The sequence below is a fragment of the Protobothrops mucrosquamatus genome, unplaced genomic scaffold (genome assembly GCF_001527695.2).
Source record: "Protobothrops mucrosquamatus isolate PMUCROS unplaced genomic scaffold, P.Mucros_1.0 scaffold104, whole genome shotgun sequence".
Classification (NCBI taxonomy): Eukaryota; Metazoa; Chordata; class Lepidosauria; order Squamata; family Viperidae; genus Protobothrops; species Protobothrops mucrosquamatus.
In genome coordinates, this window is record NW_015386477.1 from 919,437 (window position 1) to 944,544 (window position 25,108).

General features: G+C 35.5%; 1 protein-coding gene across 2 annotated transcripts in view; it reads left to right on the plus strand.

Annotated features, from left to right (window-relative positions):
* CWC27 (CWC27 spliceosome associated cyclophilin) overlaps nt 1-25,108 on the plus strand; it is a 108,570-nt gene that overhangs the window by 14,446 nt on the left and 69,016 nt on the right. For both annotated transcript variants that reach the window (XM_015812661.1, XM_015812662.1), the window contains exons 8-10: nt 687-766; nt 1,278-1,311; nt 3,711-3,865. In XM_015812661.1, coding sequence (XP_015668147.1) covers nt 687-766; nt 1,278-1,311; nt 3,711-3,865 — 269 coding nt within the window. The remainder of the gene's footprint in view (nt 1-686; nt 767-1,277; nt 1,312-3,710; nt 3,866-25,108) is intronic.

Sequence of the window (25,108 nt, forward strand, 5' to 3'; positions counted from 1 at the left end):
TTTTAATGATTTTAAAGTTTCAGGGGATTTTTAAGGGTAATTTTAATTGATCGGCCTGTTTAAATATTTCTTTTTAATTCGGCTTTTAATTATTGTATTTGTATTGTAGTTTTTATGAGGCTGTTAGCCGCCCTGAGTCCCATGAGGAGAAGGGCGGGGTATAAATTAAATTATAAATAAATAAATTATAAATAAATAATAGAGATAAAATAGCTGGCTCCTGCTTACTTTTAATACACAATTGAAAGTAAGTAAAGTAATTGAAAGTCCTGGTCACAATTATAAGCACAAAATAATCTAGCACCTGATATCCGGAAGGTTATTTTTCTTGCGTAAAATTCTCAATATATCTATGTGTAATATAGGAGAAGGGATTTTTGATTCTTTCTTGCTTCTCTGAAATCCAGGGAGTTTCAGAGTCAAATGGCCATTTTGATAATAGAAACAACACCAAGATTAGATCTCCCTGCAGAATAAACCCATTTCTCCTTTGTAACAATTATAGGTAGCAGATCATCATAGTTTCATTTGAATGAACATCTGCAATCAACTCAATATATATGGATATTGTTTAATGCTTTTGTATGAATAGCAATGCTCTGTTTCTTTCATGAAGAAATTTATGTTATAAAAGTGAAGAAATGTTCTCATAAACCCATCATTCCATTCTTTTTAAACAATTTTAGAGCATGAAAGGAAAAAGCAAAAGTAGTCATGATTTACTGAAAGATGATCCACACCTGAGTTCTGTTCCTGCCATTGACAGGTAAATAAACTATGGCTAATTAAAAAATATTTTGTTAGTTTAGAAATGTAGAATTTCTATTGTGATAAATATGTGACATTTGGCCTACTTGCTACTGCATTACAAACGAACCTTTTTTTTTTTTACATATTTTAGTACTGCAGCTTTCAGAATTCCCAGCTAGTATGGCCAGTAGCCATGTCTGAATTTCTCTACACTTAGGGAGGGCTAGGATTAAGATTAGAAAGGACTGCCATACATTATTAGGCCATTGCCTATTTGCCAAACATTTCTTGAGGATGTCATGCAGTTTGATCGCAACTCTTGAGCTAAGACAGCTCCTTTAAACATATATGATACTTATGAAATAGTAATTAGATTGTCTTTGTTTCCACTGGAAAAACATTAATGAGTTGGGCTAAAGTATACACCAAGTAAAAATCTCTAATCTAAACTAAAAATTCATTTATATTAATTTTATTTTAGAAAGTGCATTATGAAACAATTACTTATACATTGCATTTTCTTTCAGTGAAAAAGCAAATGAAAGTGATAATTCAGATAAGGTAAGACCTTTACATTTGCTATAATATTTATGGAGCTAATGTCTATTACTACTACATAGCTGGTTGCTGTCTTAGCTGCTGCTGAAACATTGTTAGTATTTAATTGTCCTGTTAACAAAAAGGTTTCAGTCAACTAAGTAAGGTAGGTCAATCTTTTCTACCTCATTAGTTCAGTTATATATTTCAGACACTTGTATGCATTTTAGATATGAGGTGGCTTTTTGTGAGTAAACAATAAAACATACAATATCCTCACAATATAGCACTTCCTTTCAGTCTCAGGCACCCAAGTCCAACTACAGTAGCAGTTGTCACTCCCATCACCTCTTGTTTTGAAAGCTTTTTGGAATAGCACCAACTAAATGCTCTTCTGAATTGAACATACAGAGGGGGGCTAATTTTGGAGGATAAGTTGTTGCAAAGGCATTCAACAGAGAAGGCTTGGTCATGGGCCTATATCTTGAATGCAGAAAAGATTCTTCAATATGTCATTCTCACCAGCATGTATGGCTAATTAGATTCTGTATGGAACAAATATAGTAGTCTCTAATGAAAACCTGAGTTCAAGGCGTTTGATAAGTAATAATTGTCACCTTGAATTGTACCCAGAAGCTTCCTGGATTTGGAACCAGAAAGCTTTTGCACAACAGTACCTCTCTTTTGTTCAGATTCATCATACATCTGTTCCATCCCATCCAGTTCTTCATAGCCTGCAGGCCCTGGTTCCTGGTTCCAAGCATTGAGATACATCCTCAATCTGTTTAATCTCATCCAATTCCTCATTGCCATTTGCACTGAGATAATCTTTATCCAGGATATTTTGTAATTATCACCACATGAGTTTCTTAACAACCTTTCTCCCCAAAAGAAGGTCAGATAAGGGAAATGGTTGTTCAAAATAATGGAGTCAGGATGAATGAACTCTTGGTGGCCATTATTACCATTTAGAGCCAATAATATAACTCTTTCTTGTAAAAGAACAATTCAACATCTTAGCTGGGGGATTGTAGGAGAAGGAGCTGCAAAATGGGGAAGCATTTTCTGATGCAGAATAGCCCAGACATTGATAACTATGCCAATTTTGTGACACAAGAACTAGCTTTGATAATTCAACCAAAAAAGTGGTGTCAACCAGGCAATTTCTTTGACTCCAACAGTGTAAACATTTGATGGAGGAATATATGCTGTTGTTTTTCAGCCCAGGATGAAGGCTAATAGGATGTAAAGGCTATATTTATTCTTGCCATGTATCATTGTTCCTAGGTCCTAACCAATCATCCTTGGATTGCATAGCTGAACCACCTTGTGTAAAAGCCTCAGTATCATTCAGTAGTAGTTGTCCTCTAAGGTGACCCATTTCATTTCCTGTCATGGACTGCAAGATTGATGTCAGCCTTCCAAGATAGATAAACAGGAAACATGACCAGCTGAACTAATTCTAATTTATTGTAAACTTATATTAACAGAATCTTGGAAGTCTGATAGTACTAATCTCCTACCATCTTTTTTACAGTCTTATAAATTAGGGAAGGTCCTTTGAGACATTCTTTCTCAGCAGTTGTGCAGCTGTGGGCTATGCCCTCTTATCTGATCATTCCCTAGGCAGCACCTCTCCCCTCCCCAGCATTCCTACATAGCATGAAATGCTTCCACGTAGACATTGCTGTTTGAGACTAGAGGCCCTCCAGGACCAGGAACTTTTAAGTTGTTAACCAAAGATGTTTTATTGTACTTTTGGAGATAAAATATATTTGCATAATTTGTTTTTGCACTGAATAATGTTTGGTGTTAAAATTTAAAATGTCCCTGGTGGGTGACTTCATATATGGTTTACAGAAGTAATAAGTATTTAAGGATATAATTAAAATTTAGGATTGTTAACTTCCAGCAAAAAATATAGAATACTTTATCTTAGCTTCTTTATGGATCTCAAAGAGCATATTCACTTGACTTCCTTGCCATTTGAGAGCCCACAAGCAAAAAATATATAATTTCTTTTGGAAATGATAGCTCCTTGGAAACAAATACATTTTTTGGAGGGGAGAGGTTGCAATCACTACTTGCCCATAGCATAATAACTGCAGGAAAGCTGTGCTGTGACATAGTTTTTAGAGGTGGCTTGTGACAATGACACACAGCATCTTGAGCATTTTATCAACTGTGCGAAAAACATATTCCATTTAGATTTAAACCTAATTATTTGAGAGGAAAAAAAGCCTTAAAAGGGTTCCCCATTTGGGGGGGGGGGGCGGACACCTTTCATATCTCTATAAATAACGTACTGTTTTAAAAATGTGCTTTTCTAATAAATTGGTCATGAAAAAGAATCTTTTTTGGATGATACTGAACAGTTCAGATGTATAAACTAAAATGTATGAATGTCTTAACAATCTGCCCAGGGAGAAGAGGAGGGATATTGTGATGAAGATGATGGTCTTGATAGTGAAGAAAAGTATCAAATGAAAAAACGAGTTATGGAGAAGTTAAAGAAAAATACTGATGTACCTATTAAAAAAATAACTGAAGGGGAGCAAAAGCAGAAGAGTAGCCGTAGGTGAGTAATGTATACCTTAAATTTATTAAAATGTTAAGTTTCTAAAGGAAACTTTCAAATATGTTATAGTTGTCATTTTAAATAAAGTGTTATAATGTATCTAAGCTTTTCATAATTATTTTTAGAGGTCCATTTTGTCATCAACTATAAATTTAAAAATGTTTAAATAAATATTGAACATAAAACTAAAATTGAATATAAAACTAAAGCACAGTCTTGTACTATGTTATAACATTTGATAATGTATTAGTTACAGTCTACTCAGTAATTGTCAGAAGTGGGAATTGGAAAAAACTATTTCAAGATAAAATCAAAACACTTGTGAATGGCATGTTGTCAAGAGATGGCTTTGGAAAAGCTGCTTCAATTTTCTGTTAATTTCTGTGTATCAAAGCAAGTCATAGTATGAATAAACTTCGGTGGGAGATTCTGCTAACATTTTGTCAAATGTTAGCTAACAAAAGTTTTAAAGTTAAATAATCAAAGATAATTTTGAAAATTAAGTACATTATTGGAGTAAGACTTCATATGTGAAGTAATATTACGTTTATAGTAACTCTGATCTAATTTTTATATTCATTTGCAAAAATTGTTCATTTAGTCCTTTACATATGAGTCTTGTTTGTTGAGAATTGTGGATTCTAGTGAGACAGCGAAACATGTTTTTTACCTAATACAAGAGAATACCAAAGTAAATCATAAATATATGACCATTTAATTTTATGTACTGGTCTGCAAAGAAACAGACTGAATGGCTTTTTCTCCAGGAGGATGCTTTGGTTGCAGTCTAGATTGAAGAGATTGGACTTTTAGGTTAACTTCTGTTTCTCTGATTCTATATAAAACTTTGGTCAACTGCTTTGATTAATCTTCACAAAATAAATAATTTCTTTTTAAGATTCTGTTTCAAATCCATCCCTTGGTATCCCTCTTATATGTGATGTCATCGAATTATAGCATTGGAAGGGACCTTGCAGATTTTCTGGGCCAAACCCTTGCCCAAGGCAGAATTTCTCAACTCCATCTTGGACAAATATTTGGTTGTCCAATCTTTTCTTCTCACACCGTTCAAAAAAAATATGGCAAAAATCATTTTGTTTCCTGTCACACACATATTTTTTTTAGTCATAAAGACCTACGGTAAAATAGATTTTTCCAATCATAAAACAAATGTAGGAATTCCTAAAATACATATTTAAAATGTGACTGAAAAATATTAGAATATGATACTAGAATCTTCATTTTTTTAAGTAATCATCTATCAAACCTTTTACTTGGATTGTTGACCTGTAGATGGAGCTCATGTGTCATGTATTTATGGACAGCCACTGGCTTCATTTTTTAAAATTTGGTTTAATTTAATTATTTAATTTTACTGATTGTTGATATAACAGTCTCAACCTGTAAAGATATAACAGGCAGGCTAATTATGAGTCATAGATGGCAGAATAAAGAATCAATCTTTTTTATGTTTTTCAGTATAAAAATTATAAAGCTATAGTCATTCTACAGAAGAAAATAAAACTCAGTAAACACATGATAATTATGGAATAACCAAACTGTAATGATTAAAACTAATTAATATGCTTTAGTTGATAGTAGATGAGAATTAGTTTTTAATTAAACGGAGGCAGCAGATTAATTAGAAGCTGTTTCCATTTGCATGTCTCAGTAAAAGAAGCCTTTGAATAATTATTGTTCTTCAGTATTTCCAAAAGTCACATATTTATAAATAAAAACTTTTAAAAATGTGTACATATTTTTAGAACTTGATTAAAAATAAGGGGGGAAACTCCACTGTAATGTTTTTACTTCATTTCCTCAAGATGACAACCAGTAACTTACTTTCCAGTAATGCCTCTCCATAATGGCATACATTTTTGGTCCTTTCAGCAAGAGAAGCAGTGAGTACAGTGGTTTTTTTCCCATCTCACAGAATCCATCATCCCAAATTCAGTGATAGTTGATTTTTCTGATCAATTTAATTTGGAATGACAGTCTTATGCACTAGCCATTCTTCTGGTAGCAGAATCTGTATGCTAACGTGCCTTGTATAAATCAGTATATTTTTTTTACCTCTTCTCATTTCCCATTTTAGGAAGAAAATGTTTGCTTTCCTATTTTTTTTCATATCATGCATCATTTTATTTGTCCCTTTCATGCTTTTCTTTATTTGCCTTTTTGTAAACTAAAAGGACCTAATGCTTATAGCCATTACTCACATGACTTTGATCACTTGTGCTGCTCCTTTTTGTACCTTTTTCATTTGTGGTAAACTCACTAAGGGTAAAGCCTCCAGCAAAAAATTTCCCTATAGCAAAATTCATTATTTTTGCTTGCACTTCTTACATTTTGCAACATAATGCAAATCCAACTTTCTAACTGTATATTAAAACAAAAAACAATAGCTAATTTATTTGTTATATTTCATATTTTCAAATTAAAATCTTTCCAAAGCAGTTAATAGCAAAATGTAAACATTATAAAATAATAAGCTGTTTCAAAATGTTAAAGATTTAAGTATGCCAAGATAGATAATATAAAACCAGCATTATTTTTCAGGAAATAATTTTGTAAGAGAAAAATATTTTGCTTAAATTTTCCTAGTTGGAATATTGTTGGATTCATCCTTGATTTTGAATAATTAATATCCCTCTCTGTGTTTTAGAGATTATAGGCAAAGTTTTTTTTTATTTGATGCAATTAGATTTTGGGCAAAAAGGGGGGGGGCAGCTCTTGCCATGTCATACCACTTCAACATTTAACAATTTTCATGAGATGGTGGTACATAATATTCTAAAATATGAATTTATCTATCTGTCTGTCTGTCTGTCTGTCTATCTAATATGAATCTATCTATCTATCTATCTATCTATCTATCTATCTAATGTATTTATCAAATTTCTACCCTTCAATTCTCATCTAAGTAATCCTAAAGTCAATAAAGTTTTTGCACTTACGTTACTTCAAGCCTTTTCTCATCATTCTAGGCTATGTAAGATTTAATACTTAAACTAAAATATCATTTTTTCCACATCAATGCCTGTCCAAATGACCCAATGACTCTACATCAAATACTTTGGTTGTAGGATAGATATTCTGAGATAGTCTACTTGAAAATTTGCCTGATTCTAGTTTTAAAAAGTCTTCTTTGTCTTCTTCATCTCACTACCTTCATTTGCTTGTCGTTATACTGGAAAATGATATACTTTCTATCAAACTATAGTGGGAAAGTGCTTGGTGTTGAACTTTTATGTAGATGTGTATGTAAATGAGACCTATAAAGTTACTTGACTTTATTGTCCCTCTCCCTTTTTTTACAGTGAATTGTCAGACCTTGGTTTCAGGTCAGCATTTTAATTCATACCAAGCAGAACATCCATAGTTTGAGCTCTCCATCACACAATAAAGTCATATTTACAACCGTAGTCAGTAATCTGTTTCAGGGTTTTGATTTATACATGCCATAAACCAGTGTTTCTCAACCTTGACAATTTTAAGGCATGTGGACTTCAACTCCCAGAATTCCACAGCCAGCATTGCTGGCTGTGGAATTCTGGGAGTTGAAGTCCACATGCCTTAAAATTGTCAAGGTTGAGAAACACTGCCATAAACCTTCAAATGAGGTTCTATGTAATTTATCAGTATATATAAAGCATCTCTTTTTGAACTATTAAAGTAGTCATTTCTTTTTTCCAGAGTTGAATGGTTTCTGAACGAGTAATACAAATCTGTAAAGGCACAGCTACTTTAATGTTAAAAAGGAGGTCCTACTTATGTACTCAAAGCACCTTTTTGGAAAGTTTTACACAGCTGCATCAGTTGTACTTGTTGTGTTTTTACAGAACAGTTTGTGATGGAAAACTTCTTAAACAAATTAAGTGATTTATATATTTAGATCATACATAGATGTTGATAAGTTAAGAATAATTTGATTCATTTCAAAAGCAGCTATTGTGTACTTGATTTGCAGGATATGCTATTGCCAAAATCAAAAGATCCCTAAGTTTCAAATTATGGTTTGAATTCAATAAAATGAATTCAACTAATTCAATTCCAGGCATATGTCTTAATATTTTTTATGTATGCTTTTTTAAGTTCAGTAGAAGCAAGACATGGATGTGCTTTTACAAAATTTATAATATATAACTGGCTTATTTTGTTTGATGCGCATTCTTCCTCTGGGTCTTGGTTATTTATAGGTGAGTTAATTTCTAGGCAATTTCTTGGCTAGAGTATCCTTTTATTTCCAACTCTTTAGAGACTGATAACAAGGCCTCAGTAATTCCTGCTTTATTATCTCCTGCAGTTTTCCTGTTCTGATTTGTTTACCTAGACTTTATGCCTCTTATTGCACTCTTTAGATCTTTAAATAAAACAAAACAAACACAATCCCAGCATATTAGAAGACTTCCATTTACACTGACCTATATTATTGCAGGACATTCTAAGGGGAAGAAATCATTCACCAAAATTGCTGACCCATTAAAATAAACATTTTGATACCTTTTCATACATTTTACTAAGCTATGAAACATGTTTCAAATAACAGTTATGAAATGCCTGTTTCTTCTAATGATTAATCTGCTTTTTACCCAACATTCTATGTTATTTGGAATGAAATCTCTGTATAGGAATTTCAGAGAGAAAAGATTCTGCAGATATGTCTTATTGATAGGCTAAACTCACTCAGTCTGTAATTGATACAAACAAATGTATGAGCAATTTGCCCATTGAGTGAAACAATTCACACCGATGAACGAAATGGACTATGGAGATTTATATTGTGTGCTTCAATATTATTTTAGATATGCTGTACTTTTGGAAAATAAATAGAGAAGTATTGAAATACAATAAGCCTTTGTAAACTGCAAAGATTAGGAGGTGTTAAGAGGTTGGTTAGTGAACTATTAAGTATCTGGAGTTTCTTCAAAAGATTGCACAACTTCTGAGTATGAAAATTGACTTCTTAGTGCAATGTACTATAATATCTAGAGAAGAAATGCTAAAATGCACAGGAGAATTCTAGGTGCCCCTTATATAGAAGGAGTGGTAGGAAGAGAGAATTAATTACTGAATAGTCATAAATGTTGACCAGTTTGGTCTAGTGGTTATGGTTAAGGCACCAGGCTAGAAAACAGAAGACTGAACTCTAATCCCTAAACTTTAAGTGTGAAAGCTGGCTGAGTGATTTTGGGCCAGTTACTCTTTCTCAGGTCAACCCACCTCATCTAGTTGTTGTGGAGAAAATAGAAGGAGGAAGGAACATTTCCATTCTTTTATAAAAAAAACAACCCTAGGTTCTTTTATAAAATATTTTATCATATTGCCCAGTTCCACTATTAATTTCCAGTGGTCATTTCCATCTCAAAACATTTGATAAATTATAAATACACACAAAAACAGGATAGCCATACATATTTAATCTATAGGATTATCCTGTATAACCCACTTTGTTTGGTTTAGGCTTGGGAATATTTTATCATGTTTGTGGGCTGATTACATTTACAAAACAGGACAGTGTTTTTTTCCCACTCTGTATAAAGTCACTAGCTCTGTTTTTGAGATGTTTATTATTTCAATTTATTTCAAAATCTGAGCTAGGTTCTTATTGCTACAACAATATGTTATACTTTTGTTAGATCTATAGAAGGCTGATTGATAATTTTAAAAAAATTGATTGACATTTGGTCATAAGCTCTTTTTGGAATAGTTGTCCTTTCAACCAAACTCGCAGCTTTGGGGGGGACATACATGGGGAGAGGAGAGAGGAAGGGGATAGCCAGCCAATAACCCTGATGATCAATGGGGTGATAGATGCTATGGGCAGATTGCTTTCACGTCCACTGCCATAAATCTGTATATGCCATAATCCTAGGCACCTAATAATGTCTTAATTCTATTACCCTTCCAATATATAAATATGAAGATACATGTATCTTCACTAATTATTGCCCAGTCTTCTCTCAGTAATTGGCAAATTATGTCAAATTTGTACATTATAAAATGCTGGTTTGTTGCTTTCTAAGAATATCACAGAGCCTGAGCAGACCTGCTCAGTTTCAGGCCTGAATACTGTGTGATGAATCAGTGCATAATTTTGTACCATGCAGCAGATAAATATACTTTCCCAAATGGATCCCTCTAGGTTGTAAATTTTGACTCTATACCCCAAGATAAACTCTAGAGAAAATTAACAGGCTCAACAATTGATCATCACCTCCTCAAATTAATCATACAGTTCATAGCATAGTTCAAAATAAAATAGCAGTGGGGACTTAACAGACCCTTTCTCCCATGTGTAAATGAGTCAAGAACTGGTGTGTAGTTGCCCCAATGCATAGTTCCCCCTATTATATTAGCAATATTGTTGAGTATTTTGCTACATAGACTTTCAGCTATGATCTCTTACTCATTGCCCCATATCTTTTCTTTTATATGCAAATGCTGCAGCCATTCTCTATTACCATCTAATGCTGAACTGTGTAGTTGCCGGTGAGCTATTAGCCTATTGCAATAAAAATACCTTGAAATAAATTACTAAAAACATACAAACGTTTAGGTATTTTCCAGAAAGCGCCCCAGTCCCTCAACTAGGGGATGATTAATGGAAAAATGATCAAGTAGGTAAAAGCCTTCAAATAATTAAGCATTTATTTTCAAGTACTACCTGCTGGAGAAATCAAGTCAGAGAATTATCTATAAGGGCCCAAGAAGCATCTCTAGCTTATTACCAAATTTACAACCTGGCAGGAGAATTATTTTGTCTCGGCTGCCATTAAATTATTCAAGGTCAAAATTTTTGGCTATGTTACGTTATAGAACTGAGTTTGCATCTCTAAGAAGAAGTCAATCTTGAATTCCATACAGTCTACATTTTTAATAACAATAGCATGCATCCTGCATTCAGCATCTAGTGTTCTAACATTATTAGAATTGGGCTGAATTTTTTGAGGATCACACAAGATTGTGCTGCTTAAGGTCTTGGGCAAAGCAAGTCCTTTGGGAGGGGGGGTGTCTTTGATTTGTCTTATCCTGAACAAAAGATTTGAATCCACTCAGTGAAGACAAATTAACCAAGGTCTATTGTGCTTTGTCAAAATCAGCCTAACTTATCCTAAGCCCCAATAATACTTCAGCAGAATTTAAGCAGAGGGTCTGGGATTTAGACATCCAGGTGGGTACTGGTAACATTTTCTATTTTTATTATAATAGCATTAACCGCCCCCCTTTGGGGGGTGATTCTTCCTAATTAATGTTTCAAGATAATGCATGCTCTGCCCCTAAGAGGCTTTTTGTATGACCCAAGTCGATGCCTTACTCATCCGTGTGACAACTGGAAGATTTTATAATCTTCCACATGAAAATCATACTTGTATATGTTCGTGCATAGAGTTTGTATCTCATGTTGTCTTATTAAAATGCCCACTATGTTTACATTGGCAATTAGAATTCATAACCCAAATTATTAGGAATTTTTAATTTTCCCTCATGATGATGAAATCATTGTTTTTCTTTTAAATTACTAATTTTTAGATGTGTCAAGGGGAATTGCGAAGTTTCTATCTATCATTAGCCTATAGAAATCGACTGGTTTTCCCTCACTGGTATTATTGACTTGGTTTTATGTTATTTCGAGGCATGCATTTTAATTGCATATGTTTTAACGGGTGTTGGTTTGGACTGTAAAGCAATAAATTAAATTAATCGTTTGTGTTGAATGTTTGACTCAATCAAATATTGATGCTATCCCTCTTTGTACAAACTGAAGATTTGCCTTCCTAAATACACAAACTTAGGTTTGAAGGTGTAATCTTCCACAGGAGACACTTTTCAACAGAGGAATAAACTGGCTAGAATCTCTTTTGTTTTGAGACTATGAAAGAGGTGCTTAGATATATGTTAGAAATACTTTAGTTAGAGGATATCCATGATTGTTGATAAGATCAAGTAGGTTCTTTCCAATTGTAATTCAAATAACAAAATAATTATTGGGTCTATGGTTTGTACTTGGTTTATTTATTTAATTTGTATTCCTTCTTTATTGTTTTTACAAATAACTCAAGACAACAAATATATTCCACACATATCCTTCTCCTATTTTCCTCACACCAACAACACTGTGAGGTGGGTTGAGCTGAGAAAGAGTGACTGGCCCAAAGTCACCCAGCTGACTTTCATGGCTAAAGCGGGACTTGAACTCAAGGTCTCCCGTTTTCTAGTTTGGTGCCTTAATCACTGTAACAGTCATATTTTTAAAAGTCTGGTATAGTAGTTTTAACTATGTCAAATAGTGAATTCTCTGATAGCCTTTACAGGTTGGGTTACTGCTATAAAGGGTTAGCCTTGAGATTTCCCAGGAGCTCCTGGGATATTGTTTTAAGTGTTTGACTATTCACTTGCATGTCCAGTATCCTGTAGGTGGTGCTGACACTGCCAAGGACTGATATGGTATTAAATGGGCACAAAAGTGCTCAAGAAAACATCTCGAACCAATGGCTGCCTCAATTAAATGACATAAAATGTTTGTATTATCCTATTTTGTAAGCAGGCTGCAGATTTTTAGAGATTTGAGAAAATTAAACCGGATTTAAGTATTGTTTAAAGCCATTGTTTGCTTAAGCATGATTTATTGAATAGACCAGCTGGTTGCCTCATTCAGCATACTAAGCCAAAATGAAACAAGCCACAGTATGGCTCAGTGTGACATGTGACCTGAGACTTATCCTTTGATTAAGGCACTTCATAGAAGACCATTTCTGACATAGTTGTTACTTTGAAGTAAACCACAGAATAAACATATACAAAGATATATCAATAAATTTATGGCTAGCTATGGGTTCTCTGTCTGGAACAATGAAATATCAGTGAGTTGCAATTTACTGCATATAGAGATATTTCTTAACTAGATATAACTTATACAGGCAAACAATTTATGTGACAGTATAATATGTCATTTTTTTCTAGATGCGCCAATTACTACTGCATAATATATTTTATTTCAATGATTCTAACTTTATTCAAAATATCATAATGGAAAACCTATTTATTCTATTACATGAGTACTTAGAAGTATATTGTCACTTGCAGTTATGACTAATTTTGTTTGCATGTATACACTTGTCTTTAATTATCAGTGGGAACAAATGAAAAATAACAAACTTTCTGAAAAGTAACAAACATCTGAAAAGCATTGTCAAGTACAATGTTATGCATGTTTACTAGAAATAGAAGACTGTTATGCTCAGTTGAGCAAGAACAAACCACTTCTAAATTTTATATATAATGGAATCACACTCAATGACAGCTTTGCTGAAGCATGTGTCTCCTCAAAACAAAATATTTAGCATCAACTGTATTCAGAGTCATTACAATAATGATGTTAATAATAATAATAATAATAATAATAATAATAATAATAATAATAGGTAGACAAAATGCCAAATCCAGTCTGAACATCTGGCTGACTGTGCGATAATAATAATAATAATAATAATAATAATAATAATAATAATAATAATAATAATAATAATAATAATAATAATAATAATAATAATAATAATAATAATAGGTAGACAAAATGCCAAATCCAGTCTGAACATCTGGCTGACTGTGCGATGATCCATAATAATAATAATAATAATAATAATAATAATAATAATAATAATAATAATAATAATAATAATAATAATAATAATAATAATAAGGTTGGAAGGTACCTTGGAGGTCATCAAGTCCAACCCCCTGCTCAGGCAGGAAACACTATACCATTTCAGACAAATGGCTGTCCAGTCTCTTCTTAAAAACTTCCAGCGTTGGAGAATTCACCGCTTCTGGAGGCAGGTTGTTCCACTGGTTAATTGTTCTAACTGTCAGGAAATTTCTCCTTAGTTCTAGGTTGCTTCTCTCTTTGGTTAGTTTCCATCCATTGCTTCTTGTCCTGCCTTCAGGCGCTTTGGAAAATAGCTTGACTCCCTCTTCTTTGTGGCAGCTCCTGAGATATTGGAACACTGCTATCATGTCCCCTCTCGTCCTTCTCTTCATTAAACTAGACATACCCAATTCCAGCAACCGTTCCTTATATGTTTTAGCCTCCAGTCCCCTAATCATCTTTTTTGCTCTTCTCTGTACTCTTTCTAGAGTCTCAACATCTTTTTTACATTGTGGTGACCAAAACTGGATGCAGTATTCCAAATGTGGCCTTACCAAGGCATTGTAATGTTATTTCTATGCATCTTAAAACCCAGAAATTTTGGTCTGCCTATATAATTGCTTGTACACTTCTTTGTGGTGCTATTTTTTCTTAGCAAATGGGCAAGATAGCTTAAAATAGAACTAAAAGGATTTTTTATAAATTCATATTCTGTTATTGTGCAAAACTAATTGTAACATTATTATGTAAAGCTATTGTTACTACTCATTGCTTATTTAATATTGTAAAGCCAGACTCTATGGAATGTGTTGTAAAGAAACAGCTCAGTCATTCAAGATGGGAAAAACTGAAACAAACTGAACATCAAAAATAATAACTGTATAAGCTTTGTATATTTTATATATAAAATTTATATTTATTTTTTATATTCTATTTCATATTTAATTTCAAAATGGGACATTGAATAATATTCTTTCTGAGAAAGAAAAACCTTCCTTAGATTATGAATATTTGGTTTCCTATTTTGTATCTTTAAATAATTTTCTCTAGGATGTTTCTTGATCATTTAGAATATGTGTATGTCATTTCTCAGAGAAACATATATTTTGACTTTAGAGTTCTTGTTACATTGTAGATGCTTAAACTGCAGGATAATCTGTAAACTACTTGTTATTTGAAATTCACAGTAACATGTAATCAAATATTAAACTTTACATTGTATGAACCTAGGCCATTGTGAAGACTAAGAACTGAACTGTGTTTTTTTCCTTTTGTTATTGGAAGTGGCTCTGTTCTGGGACACATTTTCTCTGCATCCTTCAGAATCAATTAGCTGTAGCAAGGGGCTAAAGGCTATATTGTTTTGTAGTCACTGTACAAATATAGGCCTGTGGGATAATCCCACTAAGGAATAAAATGGACAAAAGAAAAGAGAGGAAAGATTTGCATACAACTAAAGTAAATTTTAAAAAAAGCATGGTTAAGTATTTAACCATCTGAAACACATTCTATCCCTCTTTTTCTTTTTTAATTTTTGTCAGTGTTTCAAATTTGTCAGTTGAACAACAGTCCAACATTGCAATTTCTAAATATTCTTGGGAGATTAAAAAGTGCTGAAAAGCTTTATATTCTGCACTAAAAGAACACTCAAATGCAGGGTGCTATAACTGAACAGTCTATGTTTTGGTCAGCATTCACTTCAACAATTCTATTAACTAACAAAGAATAGCTATTGATCTTTTATAGCTGGGTTTAAACTGTGCAAATAGTTCTGTGTATCTAATAGTGTTTAGGACATGCATTCATTCATTCATAGGATTTATAGGCTGATCCAGTTTGTTACTACTTTGATCAGCTTATAGAATACAATAATAAAAGATTAAATACAAATAATTTGTGGGAAAGCCTGGGGGGGGGAAACAATCATTCAAAAACCCAACATCGCACAGGGGGTCCATCACTGGATCCGGGGCCTGGAATAGAGCTCTTCTTCTTGAATAAGCAATTCTGTATGCTGTGGGAAGTTAAAAAAATAGTTTCAGAAGGAGGCGGTGGCAAAATATTTCCAAATTGTTGAGAAGGAAAAAAAAACTATGTGAACATGTCCATTAAGTCTCCAGGGCTAATATTAGACTCAAAGGACACTTTATTATGTTGTATAAAACATCTTTTTAAAAAAGGACGTTTTCCCAACTGATTGATTTAATGAGGAGCCCTTCTGTTTGTGGAATAACAACATATGGATGAGCTCTATTGAATCAAGACTAACATTTTGCTAGTAACTTCCTGAATTTCCTGGAAGTGTAAGGCAGTAGTATTTTCCAGCAAACACAGACTTCACGGCCAGTAGCCAGTGATAAATCTAACCGTAGGAAATTGTTAAATCCCATTTTAAAGTTAGATAGTTAAATACTGACTATCACTACATCTAATGAATACATTCTGTAAAGATAATGTTTTTTACCCATTTTGTTTGCTGACTCAAAGATCTAGTGTTCTGAGAAATGGAAAACTTATTTTCATCCTATGTATATTTTTATAAATCTCTTATATATTCTCCTTGTAAACTGTCTTTTTACCTTTTCAAAAAGCACCGTGATGATTACTGTTTTGAATTGAGTATCCAGAACTGTATGCATTCCAAATGGGATTCCCGTATGGGTTTGTATATGGGCAGTTTATAACTCCTTTTTAAAATAATTCTGTAGAAAAAAGGAGTAAATCCCTGTCAAGCGATTGTTGTGATTGTTACCTTGAAATTGTAGAATGACTTGGAGGATAAATATGATTAGATCCAGACTTATACCAGTAAAGTTGCTGTCCATTTCTTCTAACAGTATAGCACCCCTTTGAAATACTATACACTGTGTCAGACAGTGCAGTGGAATAGACTGTTATATGAGGAAAAAGATTCCTTAAATCAGAAGGGAAGCCATTTCTTTTAACAGAACTAAACTCACAGAAAGTTATTTCCCCTAATTTTCAGGGATTAACCCTTTTGTTCTGCCCTGTTTTTCCTAGGGTTTGTGTCTTTAGATTCTGATACCAGATAACTGCCAGGTCCCAGAAACCATTGTTAATGGGTAGAGATGCTGCAACTTAGAGTTCTACCATTGGTTGACCTGTTCTGGGCACATTCAGTAGATCCCATGGCATGCAACATTTTCATTAGGCTGGACAGGCTATTGTGCCAGAAAAAAGATAAGTTTCTGCTTCTGCCAATCCATTAATGTGTCTGAATTTAGATCCAGCCTATTCTTTGCATCTTTGTAACCGTGTAATATATTTAATGTATTCTCAGATTTATGTAGCCAAACAACAATAAAGTCATAGCACTTATTTGATTGTAGAGTTTACTATCAGTTCATTAGAGAAATGAAGGCTGGTGTTCTATGAAATTGGAGTAACTTGTCAAAATATGAGTTTAACTTGATGTGGGTCTCAAATTTGCCTAGATGAGAGGCAACTTAGGGAATTGCATGCAAACAACTCTGAACTTTTTGGAAGAAGAGTGGAGACCAAGTGCAATTAACCAACAAAATTAAACTTACTTCATCTGAAATATTTAGCTACAGTATATGATTTCTTTCCCAAAAGCTTACTTTTGTCCTTTTTTTCCTTCCAAGATCTTTCTTGTGGGTCCTAATGATATTACAGTTAACCAAAGATTTTGTTAGTGATTTTGATTTTATGAAGGCATACAGAAAGAACACCTGCATTTTACTGTTCAGTGAAGCATGCTTCATTATGAAAATGAAGTACTTGCAATGTTTGCTTGACCCTCCAAAATCCATCCACTTCCCCTGTAGCGTCTGGTACACATTAACTTGAATGGTCTTTGTTGCTGAACATCTGGCAGTATAGGAGTGGCCTGAAAGAGGTGATGGCATGTGGGGGGGAGGAGGAGAGACACGGATTTCCAGTGGGACAGTAAAGTTGCTTCTTTAAGACATGTTACCTTTTTGAGTCGGTTCCCTTTAAAATAGTACATTGTTTCAGCAATTCCTTTTTCAAAATATTATTGTCAATATGTTTGGAAGAAAAAAAATTCAATTCATCTGTTAGCCGAACCTGAATATACTGTATGTATATGAATATGTGTAATGGCATGATTCCTCCTTTCATAGTACTATACATTTTTTATATCTCTAGATTTACTAAAATTCTTGAGGAAAAAAAAGTCAGCCAAGTTCTTCATGTAGAATGCATGATTGACATGGCCTTGAAAATAGACTATAGTATATTAAACACAAGCACAGATTGTTTAGGCGTAAAAACTCTATCCCAGCACTGAGATTTTTATTGGCTTGGCTTCAAAGCATGTTAATAGGTATAGTCTTGGTCTCAGACAAAGATTCAATTGTTACAGTAGTGTATTTCATCCTGCTGCTACTTGGCAAAGCTAGTGTACTTTCAAGTGAAATTTGTATGTGCACTTGTCTAGTCACCTGGAAAAAAGAACATTTAGTTGACCTGTAAAAATGTAGTTAGAGTACCTGTAGTTAGAAGAAAATGTATAATCCTTATTATATATTCCACTTTTAATTCAGTACCATGTGGGAAATCGCTACAGTATTCTTGATTGTTTAGCTGTACATTCATTTACTGTATACTATAGCTGGAAAAATTCAGCAAAGATACTGTAGTGTGCTATTTAATTACTCTTTCAGTAGAACAGTATTGTAAGTTTGTACTATTGGATGTACGTAAAGCTTTTAAGGATGCAGTTTTGTTTTTCTGGACTGAGCTTTTTGATTTTTTTTTTAAACTACAAAGCAAAGAATTTCATGCTCATTCAGATCTTTTTATTACTTACCTCATCCATTAGTTTTATTGTTTTCTTTTTTGTTGTAATAATTATTTTAAGAGATTACCTAAATATATTTTGCTCAGTTTTAGACACTATGGCTATGAAGGTTTAGGTTGCTGTTAGTTAATGCAGAAGATCACAACCATAAACTGGGCCAGCAAATATTTCTGTAGGATGAAGCAAAGGTTATAGTTAGCTCTAACTTTGTAAATACAAAAGAGAAGCTAATGGGAACGTGTAGACCACTGTGGGCAGAGAATGGTTTTCTGTACGTTTGTTAGATGGACATAGGATCTATACTGCCAGCTAATGCTGAAAGTCAAAGCAAGATTACCAGCTCTATATTGCTATCCAGATAATTAAACAGTACCCACAAGTGTTTTAACGAAAAGAAAACACAATGATTTTCTCATTGTTTATTTGGCTTCAGGAAGTTGAAATAATATTTGCTTTAAAAAGAATAGGTTAGATCAGGGGTGTCAAACTGCTGGTGTCATGCCTCCGTCCGGGCCTGACTCTGAGGACGACATGGAGTTCCCTGTTGAGGCCCAGGAGGGGGTGTCTGTGGCTTTGGAGGACTGTGGGAACAGGCTGAAGCTGGCCAGGGCCCTTCAAGTTTGGAACAGGGAAGGCAGAGCTCAGGCGAGGAGCAAGGCCCCTCCCCACCAGATCCCAGAGCAAGGAGAGCAGAGAGGAGGAGGGAACAACGGAGGCAGGCTCACTTGCTCAGGAGGAGAGCGTCACGCCCCACTTCACAAGGCACACCTGGGAAGTAGGTATTTAAGGAGACGCTGTGGGGTGGGGCATTTGCCGGGACCAAACGTGAACTCTTGTGATGTGAGCTCTTGTACCTGGACTCTTTGTATTTTGGATCAAGTTTGTTTCCTGCTGAGTTTTCCTTGCTGTATTCAGTTTTGCAGTTTGCAGGTTACAGGCAAGCTGGGCGTTGAAAAGATCATATTTTGTTTGTTATCTGTTTTACTTTAAAGAACTGTTTAACTCCGTTGACTGTTTTATTGAACTTGTGCCAGCATATGTGGGGGCTGTTGGGTGCACGTTGGCAGTGCTTACAAAGACAATTATTCTGACCAGCTAATTGCTTTGCCTCCGTTCGGGGGCCTGGGTCATCACAGACGGCCTGCGGACCGGACACGGAAACCGCGCCCGCCCCATTGCCGGCAATGGGGAACAAGCTCCGATATGTCGCGCGATGTCACATAACGTCATGAGTTTGACATGTCTGGGTTAGATGGTCTCCAAGGCTTTGTAAATGCATCGTTCGTTAGATAGGCTATCTATACAGGTAGTCCTCTACTTACAACAGTTCATTTAGTGACCGTTCAAAGTTACAGTGGCACTAAAATAAGTGACTTATGACCGTTTTTCACATTTATGATCATTGCAGCATCCCCATGGTCATGTGATCAAAATTCAGATGCTTGGCAGCTGATTCATATTTATGACTGTTGCAGTGTTCCAGGGTCATGTGATCACCTTCTGCAACCTTCTGACAAGCAAAGTCAATGGGGAAGCCAGATTCGCTTAACAATCATGTCACTAATTTAACAACTGAAGTGATTCACTTAACAACTGTGATAAGAAAGGTCGTAAAATGGGGCAAAAGTCACTTAACAAATGTCTCACTTAACAAGATAGATTTTGGGTTCAATTGTGATCATAAGTTGAGGACTACCTATAATCAGAAAAATAGTGAGCTTTTAAACAGTCTAATATTTCTTTGAAACACATAGCAATGAATCATAGAAACAAATAACAGGGCTTTTCTTCCCACTGAAATCAAAACTTGGTTGCTTCATAACTCTTGTCCCAGAGTATTAAGTGATAAAAAATAATGTGGAGCTCAACAAATACAAACACACACACATATACATAGACACACACAGATATAATTTGCTTCTCTGAAATAATTGAGGACTACCTATATATGACAATCTCTAAGGGAGACCAGCACTGAAAAACTTGTTAAGATATACTAACAAAGTCTTTGTCATGCCAAACTCTGAGGAATATGACACAGGGGAGATTGTTCCAGATGTGCCAGACAAATGTCAGACTTGGGAACTGGTAAACGAACATACAGTTGAGGCTGACCCCTGAGAATACCCATAACAGTGTTCTCATGGTCAAACGATGGATCCCAATCTTGGCCAACTTCCCAGTCCCTAGATGCACTGTTCACTTTAGATAGCAGAACAAAAGTGCTCAGTGTGCCTCCTTACCAAGCAAGAGTACTATTGTCTTAATTGGTTTCCACCTGGCAATGACTCTACATAAAGGATGATACTGCAACGAGCAACTTTCTGTTGGAAACCATCAATCCTACCTAGACTCTGCATTGGAAGCTTGAAACTAATGCATCTTCAAACACTCTGATGCCAACCTGGATGATGACCTATCTGCAACCACCTAGAATCTTGAACTGTGATCTGACTACATTACTTTTTGCTGACTTTTTGCAGGCAAGTTGCTTGTAAACTCTGGTGAAGCATATGTGTAATTACACACCCTGTGCTGCTTGTAAAGCCTTTTCTATCTTTTGTATGCTTTTATTAATTATAATTGTATAATTATAAATGTAATTATTCCTTATTGTATAACTGGGAAGTCTGAAAGTGACTATTTGTTGCTAGCAAATCAGTGCTAGCTGAAGCACTGATTGGCTGGCAGTTAAAAACTGCTTTAAATGGGCACAGCACAGCCAAATAGCCTGAAGAAAAGACATTTAAGCAGGAAACTTTACTTCAGTTATTGTTTTTGATACAAAGAAATAACCATTAAATAGAAGAATTCCCAAAAGTTCAAGCTAAACTTGGCACTTGAAAACTCAACGTAGCCAAATGTTTATCCAAAGACAATTCCTGATTAAACTAGCTTTCAGGTAAATAAGTGAAAAAAGGATTTTAACAGAAGTGAGCTAAGGAACAATCTTAGAGTAGTAAATCAGACTATTGGTTCATATAGGCCACATATGTCAAACTCACGACGTCATGTGACGTGTCGTGACGTATCGCGACTTTTTTCCCATTGCCGGCAATGGGGTGGGCGCGGTTTTGGCGTGACACATCCAGCTCGCAGGCCAGCAGTTTGACATCCCTGATATAGGCCATTGTTCTTTGACTTGCAGTAAGCTCCAAGATCCTGGAGGAATAATTCCTATAACTTGCAGTTATTGTTGTAATAGATTTAATCTTCAATTTGATTCACAGTCTGTGACTGGTAAAAACTTAATAGTTCAAGTCTAATCAAGGACCTAAGAGCTGTTAAGGTAACATCTGAGTATATAGATAGTTCCGAGTAAGGTGGGTTTTTTTCAAAGTCAGAATATTCAGATCTAATAAGTTCAAAATTTCCATGTATTTAGGCAGCCCTTTGGGAATTGCTCCAAGGGTTCCTATTACTATTGGTACAACCATTGATTTCTTCCTCCACAATTGCTCAACTTCAATTTGTAAATTATTATTATTATTATTATTAATAGTACTAGTAGTACTAGTAGTAGTAGTAGTAGTGGTAAATCTAAATCAATGCAAATATAATTTATATAAAGATATTACACAAATGACTTGAATTGCAAAGGAATTTGATTTGCTGCATTGAAGTCTAGAAAATTGTGGTTTCATTGAACTGGTATCAAACCTGTGGACATACCAAACCTGGATTGCAGAATTTAGATGAGTTCTGTATAATAGCAAAAATGGTTTCTTTGGTGCCAATTTGTGATTGTCTGTATTTTTTACAGCCCAGATATGACAGCCATAACCAAATTATTTAAACCATAGTTTAAGCTAATGTTTTCCAGGTTAAAGGACAGCATAAAATTCCACCATCACAATTGGATAATTACATACAGAAATTATGCTTTTATGAGAAATGCATCAGTACAGAGTTTTTGAAATTGTTAGGATTGACTGATAAGCAGCCATACTGAATTCATTGATAGGAAAAAAAACTTCTTCCAATCTTTGGAAGATTGGAAGTCACAATTATGTCACTGCTTGGTTAATTGGTTGCACCTGTAATTTTTTTAACTACCATAATCCAATAATCTCTAAACCAGTTGTTAAAAGGTCAAAAAGTTGAGGAAAGAGCTCTGTTTTCTGTGGGAAATGATTAGATATTATAACTTGGCAACTTGGCTTGTTAAGTTCAAACTGTTCTTTTTAAATTATAATGTATTCTTCTCATTCAAAAGCATCGGAAATAATAATGATTAAATAGGTTAAATAATTTTTCTTTAGTTCACAGTTAACATATCACTCTTCCCATTTATATATTCCTATATTTACTTACTAATCATTATTTAAAGTTTAAGTATCTTGTGTTAAATACAGGAAAGTTAGACTGGTCCTCAGTATATATTTCCTTGCTACTGGGGTGGCTAAATTATTAAACTTGCTGTCTGCAACACTGAAAAGGGACTGTAGTTTTCATGCATCATGGACATTTTGGAGCAGCAAAGGAGAGCAGTTTCCTCAGACCTTACACATGGTGTAAGGCACGGGTGTCAAACTCACCACATCATGTGACATGTTGCGACATATCGTGACTTTTTTTGCATTGACGGAGCTGGGGTGGGCGTGGCCTCCGTATGATGCAACCGGCCCGCGGGCCGGCAGTTTGACAGCCCTGGTGTAAGGGAAACATGGTTTCAAAAGAGTTCCCAAACATATATGGCAAGGGATCCCATTGAGAAAACGGGCTGTCACTTCTCATCAGTTGTAGGTTCCATACCAAGTATAGGAGTAGCCACATAAATAATCAAAAGATAAAGTTAACAATGTATGAAATAAAGTAGCTGGGTATCAAGAGTTGGTGTACTGTAGGAGATGACCAGGCTGAGCCCGACGGAGTCATCAAATGTGTCATCAGTCATGAGTCCCTTCGTGCCCACAAGAGATCTAAGTCCAGCCCACCTTGAATTCCTTTGACTCTTGTCTATTGCCAAATTGTTTTGACTGTTAATAATTCAGATTGTTGTAGAGAGCTTAAGCTTGCAATATATCTTTATACCCCTTTGACCTGTCTGGATCTTCTGATTTCTCTGACGCTTGACATGTACCTATTGAAGTAGATAATAAACACTCCATGTCCATGTCACACATGGTCAAGCTTGCACAATATACAACCCGCAGAGCACATGCAGCGCCACCAGACACCCTTGTGTGACCCACAGTCCCTTTTAAAAAGAATCAGTAAATTCCCTGCCAACATATGTCACCACCGCTACTCTGAAGACATGCTGCTGAGCACCTCTATTACATCCAGGCCTCACAATGACATCAACTTCAACATTGCTGCCACTCCACTAACCCCCAAACAGCTGTACTCTAAAGCAGGGGTCCTCAACCTGCGGGCGACGGCCCACTACCAGGCCGCAGTCGCTTGGCCACTGGGGTGCATTAAGGGATGGCGCATGCACTCATCCCCCCACACTTGTGCTTGCGCCGCTCCGAGCATCCCGCCAGCACTAATGTTGCCCTGCCCCCGAGCATCCCACTGGAACTAGTGCCGCCCTGAGCGTCCTACCGATGCTAGCGTCGACCCCACCCCGAGCATCCCGCCGGCGCTAGCGCCACCCCAGAGTGTTCTATCAGCACTAGTGCCACCTATAGTGTCCTACCAGTGGTAGCATCTGCGCAGCCCCGTTTGCATATGCGCATGCGCTCATGTGAATGTTTGCATGCGCCTGAGTCCATTTGTGCGTGTGCACACGGGGCTTATTTTTTTGCGCGCAGCCCATTTGCGCACACACACATAGCAGTACCTGCATCCATTTCTGGGCTACCAAATCAAAAAGGTTGGAGACCTCTGCCCTAAAGTACTCTTGAAATATGTGCCTATATTTTTGCAGTACACTCCATTTGCAACAGATAAATGCCCCAATTCCTATACAGAATCTCTGTCTTGTCAAGGTTCACCCTGTTTATTGGCCTTTATCACGCCCTGCCTATTCATGTGTAGACAGAATCCTAACATTGCACTAAATACATTATTGAAAAATAGCAAGTTACCATTTGGGGGAACTTCTTTATAATTATTTGTTGTCTTTTTGCACATACTGTTTTTATTATTTAAATTGTCCAATTTCTGTGGATGTATTTAATATTAATGCTGTTGAATTATTCTGATATCAAATTGTTTCTGAAATGAAAAATTGGTAACGAAATATTAGTTGTTCTATTAGAAATTGCTAATCCTGTATTAACTAATTTTAGCCACAAAATATAGAAAACTAATCCAATTAATGATATCAGCTATGCTGTTATTTTTTTCCCCTTCAAATAAGACAGTGGTTCTCAACCTGTGGGTCGGGACCCCATTTGGGGTCGATCGACCATTTCATGGGGGTCGCCAAGCAAGGCTGTCCGCCATTTTTTTTTGTCCACCATTTTTTTTGTCCACCATTTTTTTTTCCTTTTCCGGCAGGTGCCTTACCTCCCTTGGGCTGGGCCAGCTGGTGGTCGGCCTGCTCCGTCTCTGCCGCTTGCCAGCTATGCCTCGGCCGGCGCAGGGGGCGGAACCACGCATGTGCGGTGCTCCCGGGCAGGGAAAGTCCTCGACTTACGACCGGTTGGGTAGTCCTCGACTTACGACTGGTTTAGTCCTCGACTTACGACCGGTTTAGTCCTCGACTTACGACCGGTTGGGGTCACGGCATTAAAAAGGTTGAGAACCACTGAAATAAGAGATTCTCATTTTCCCTGTCAAACATTCATGGTTCAAGATGGAAATGCACACATGGACTGGGACCCCAATGTTT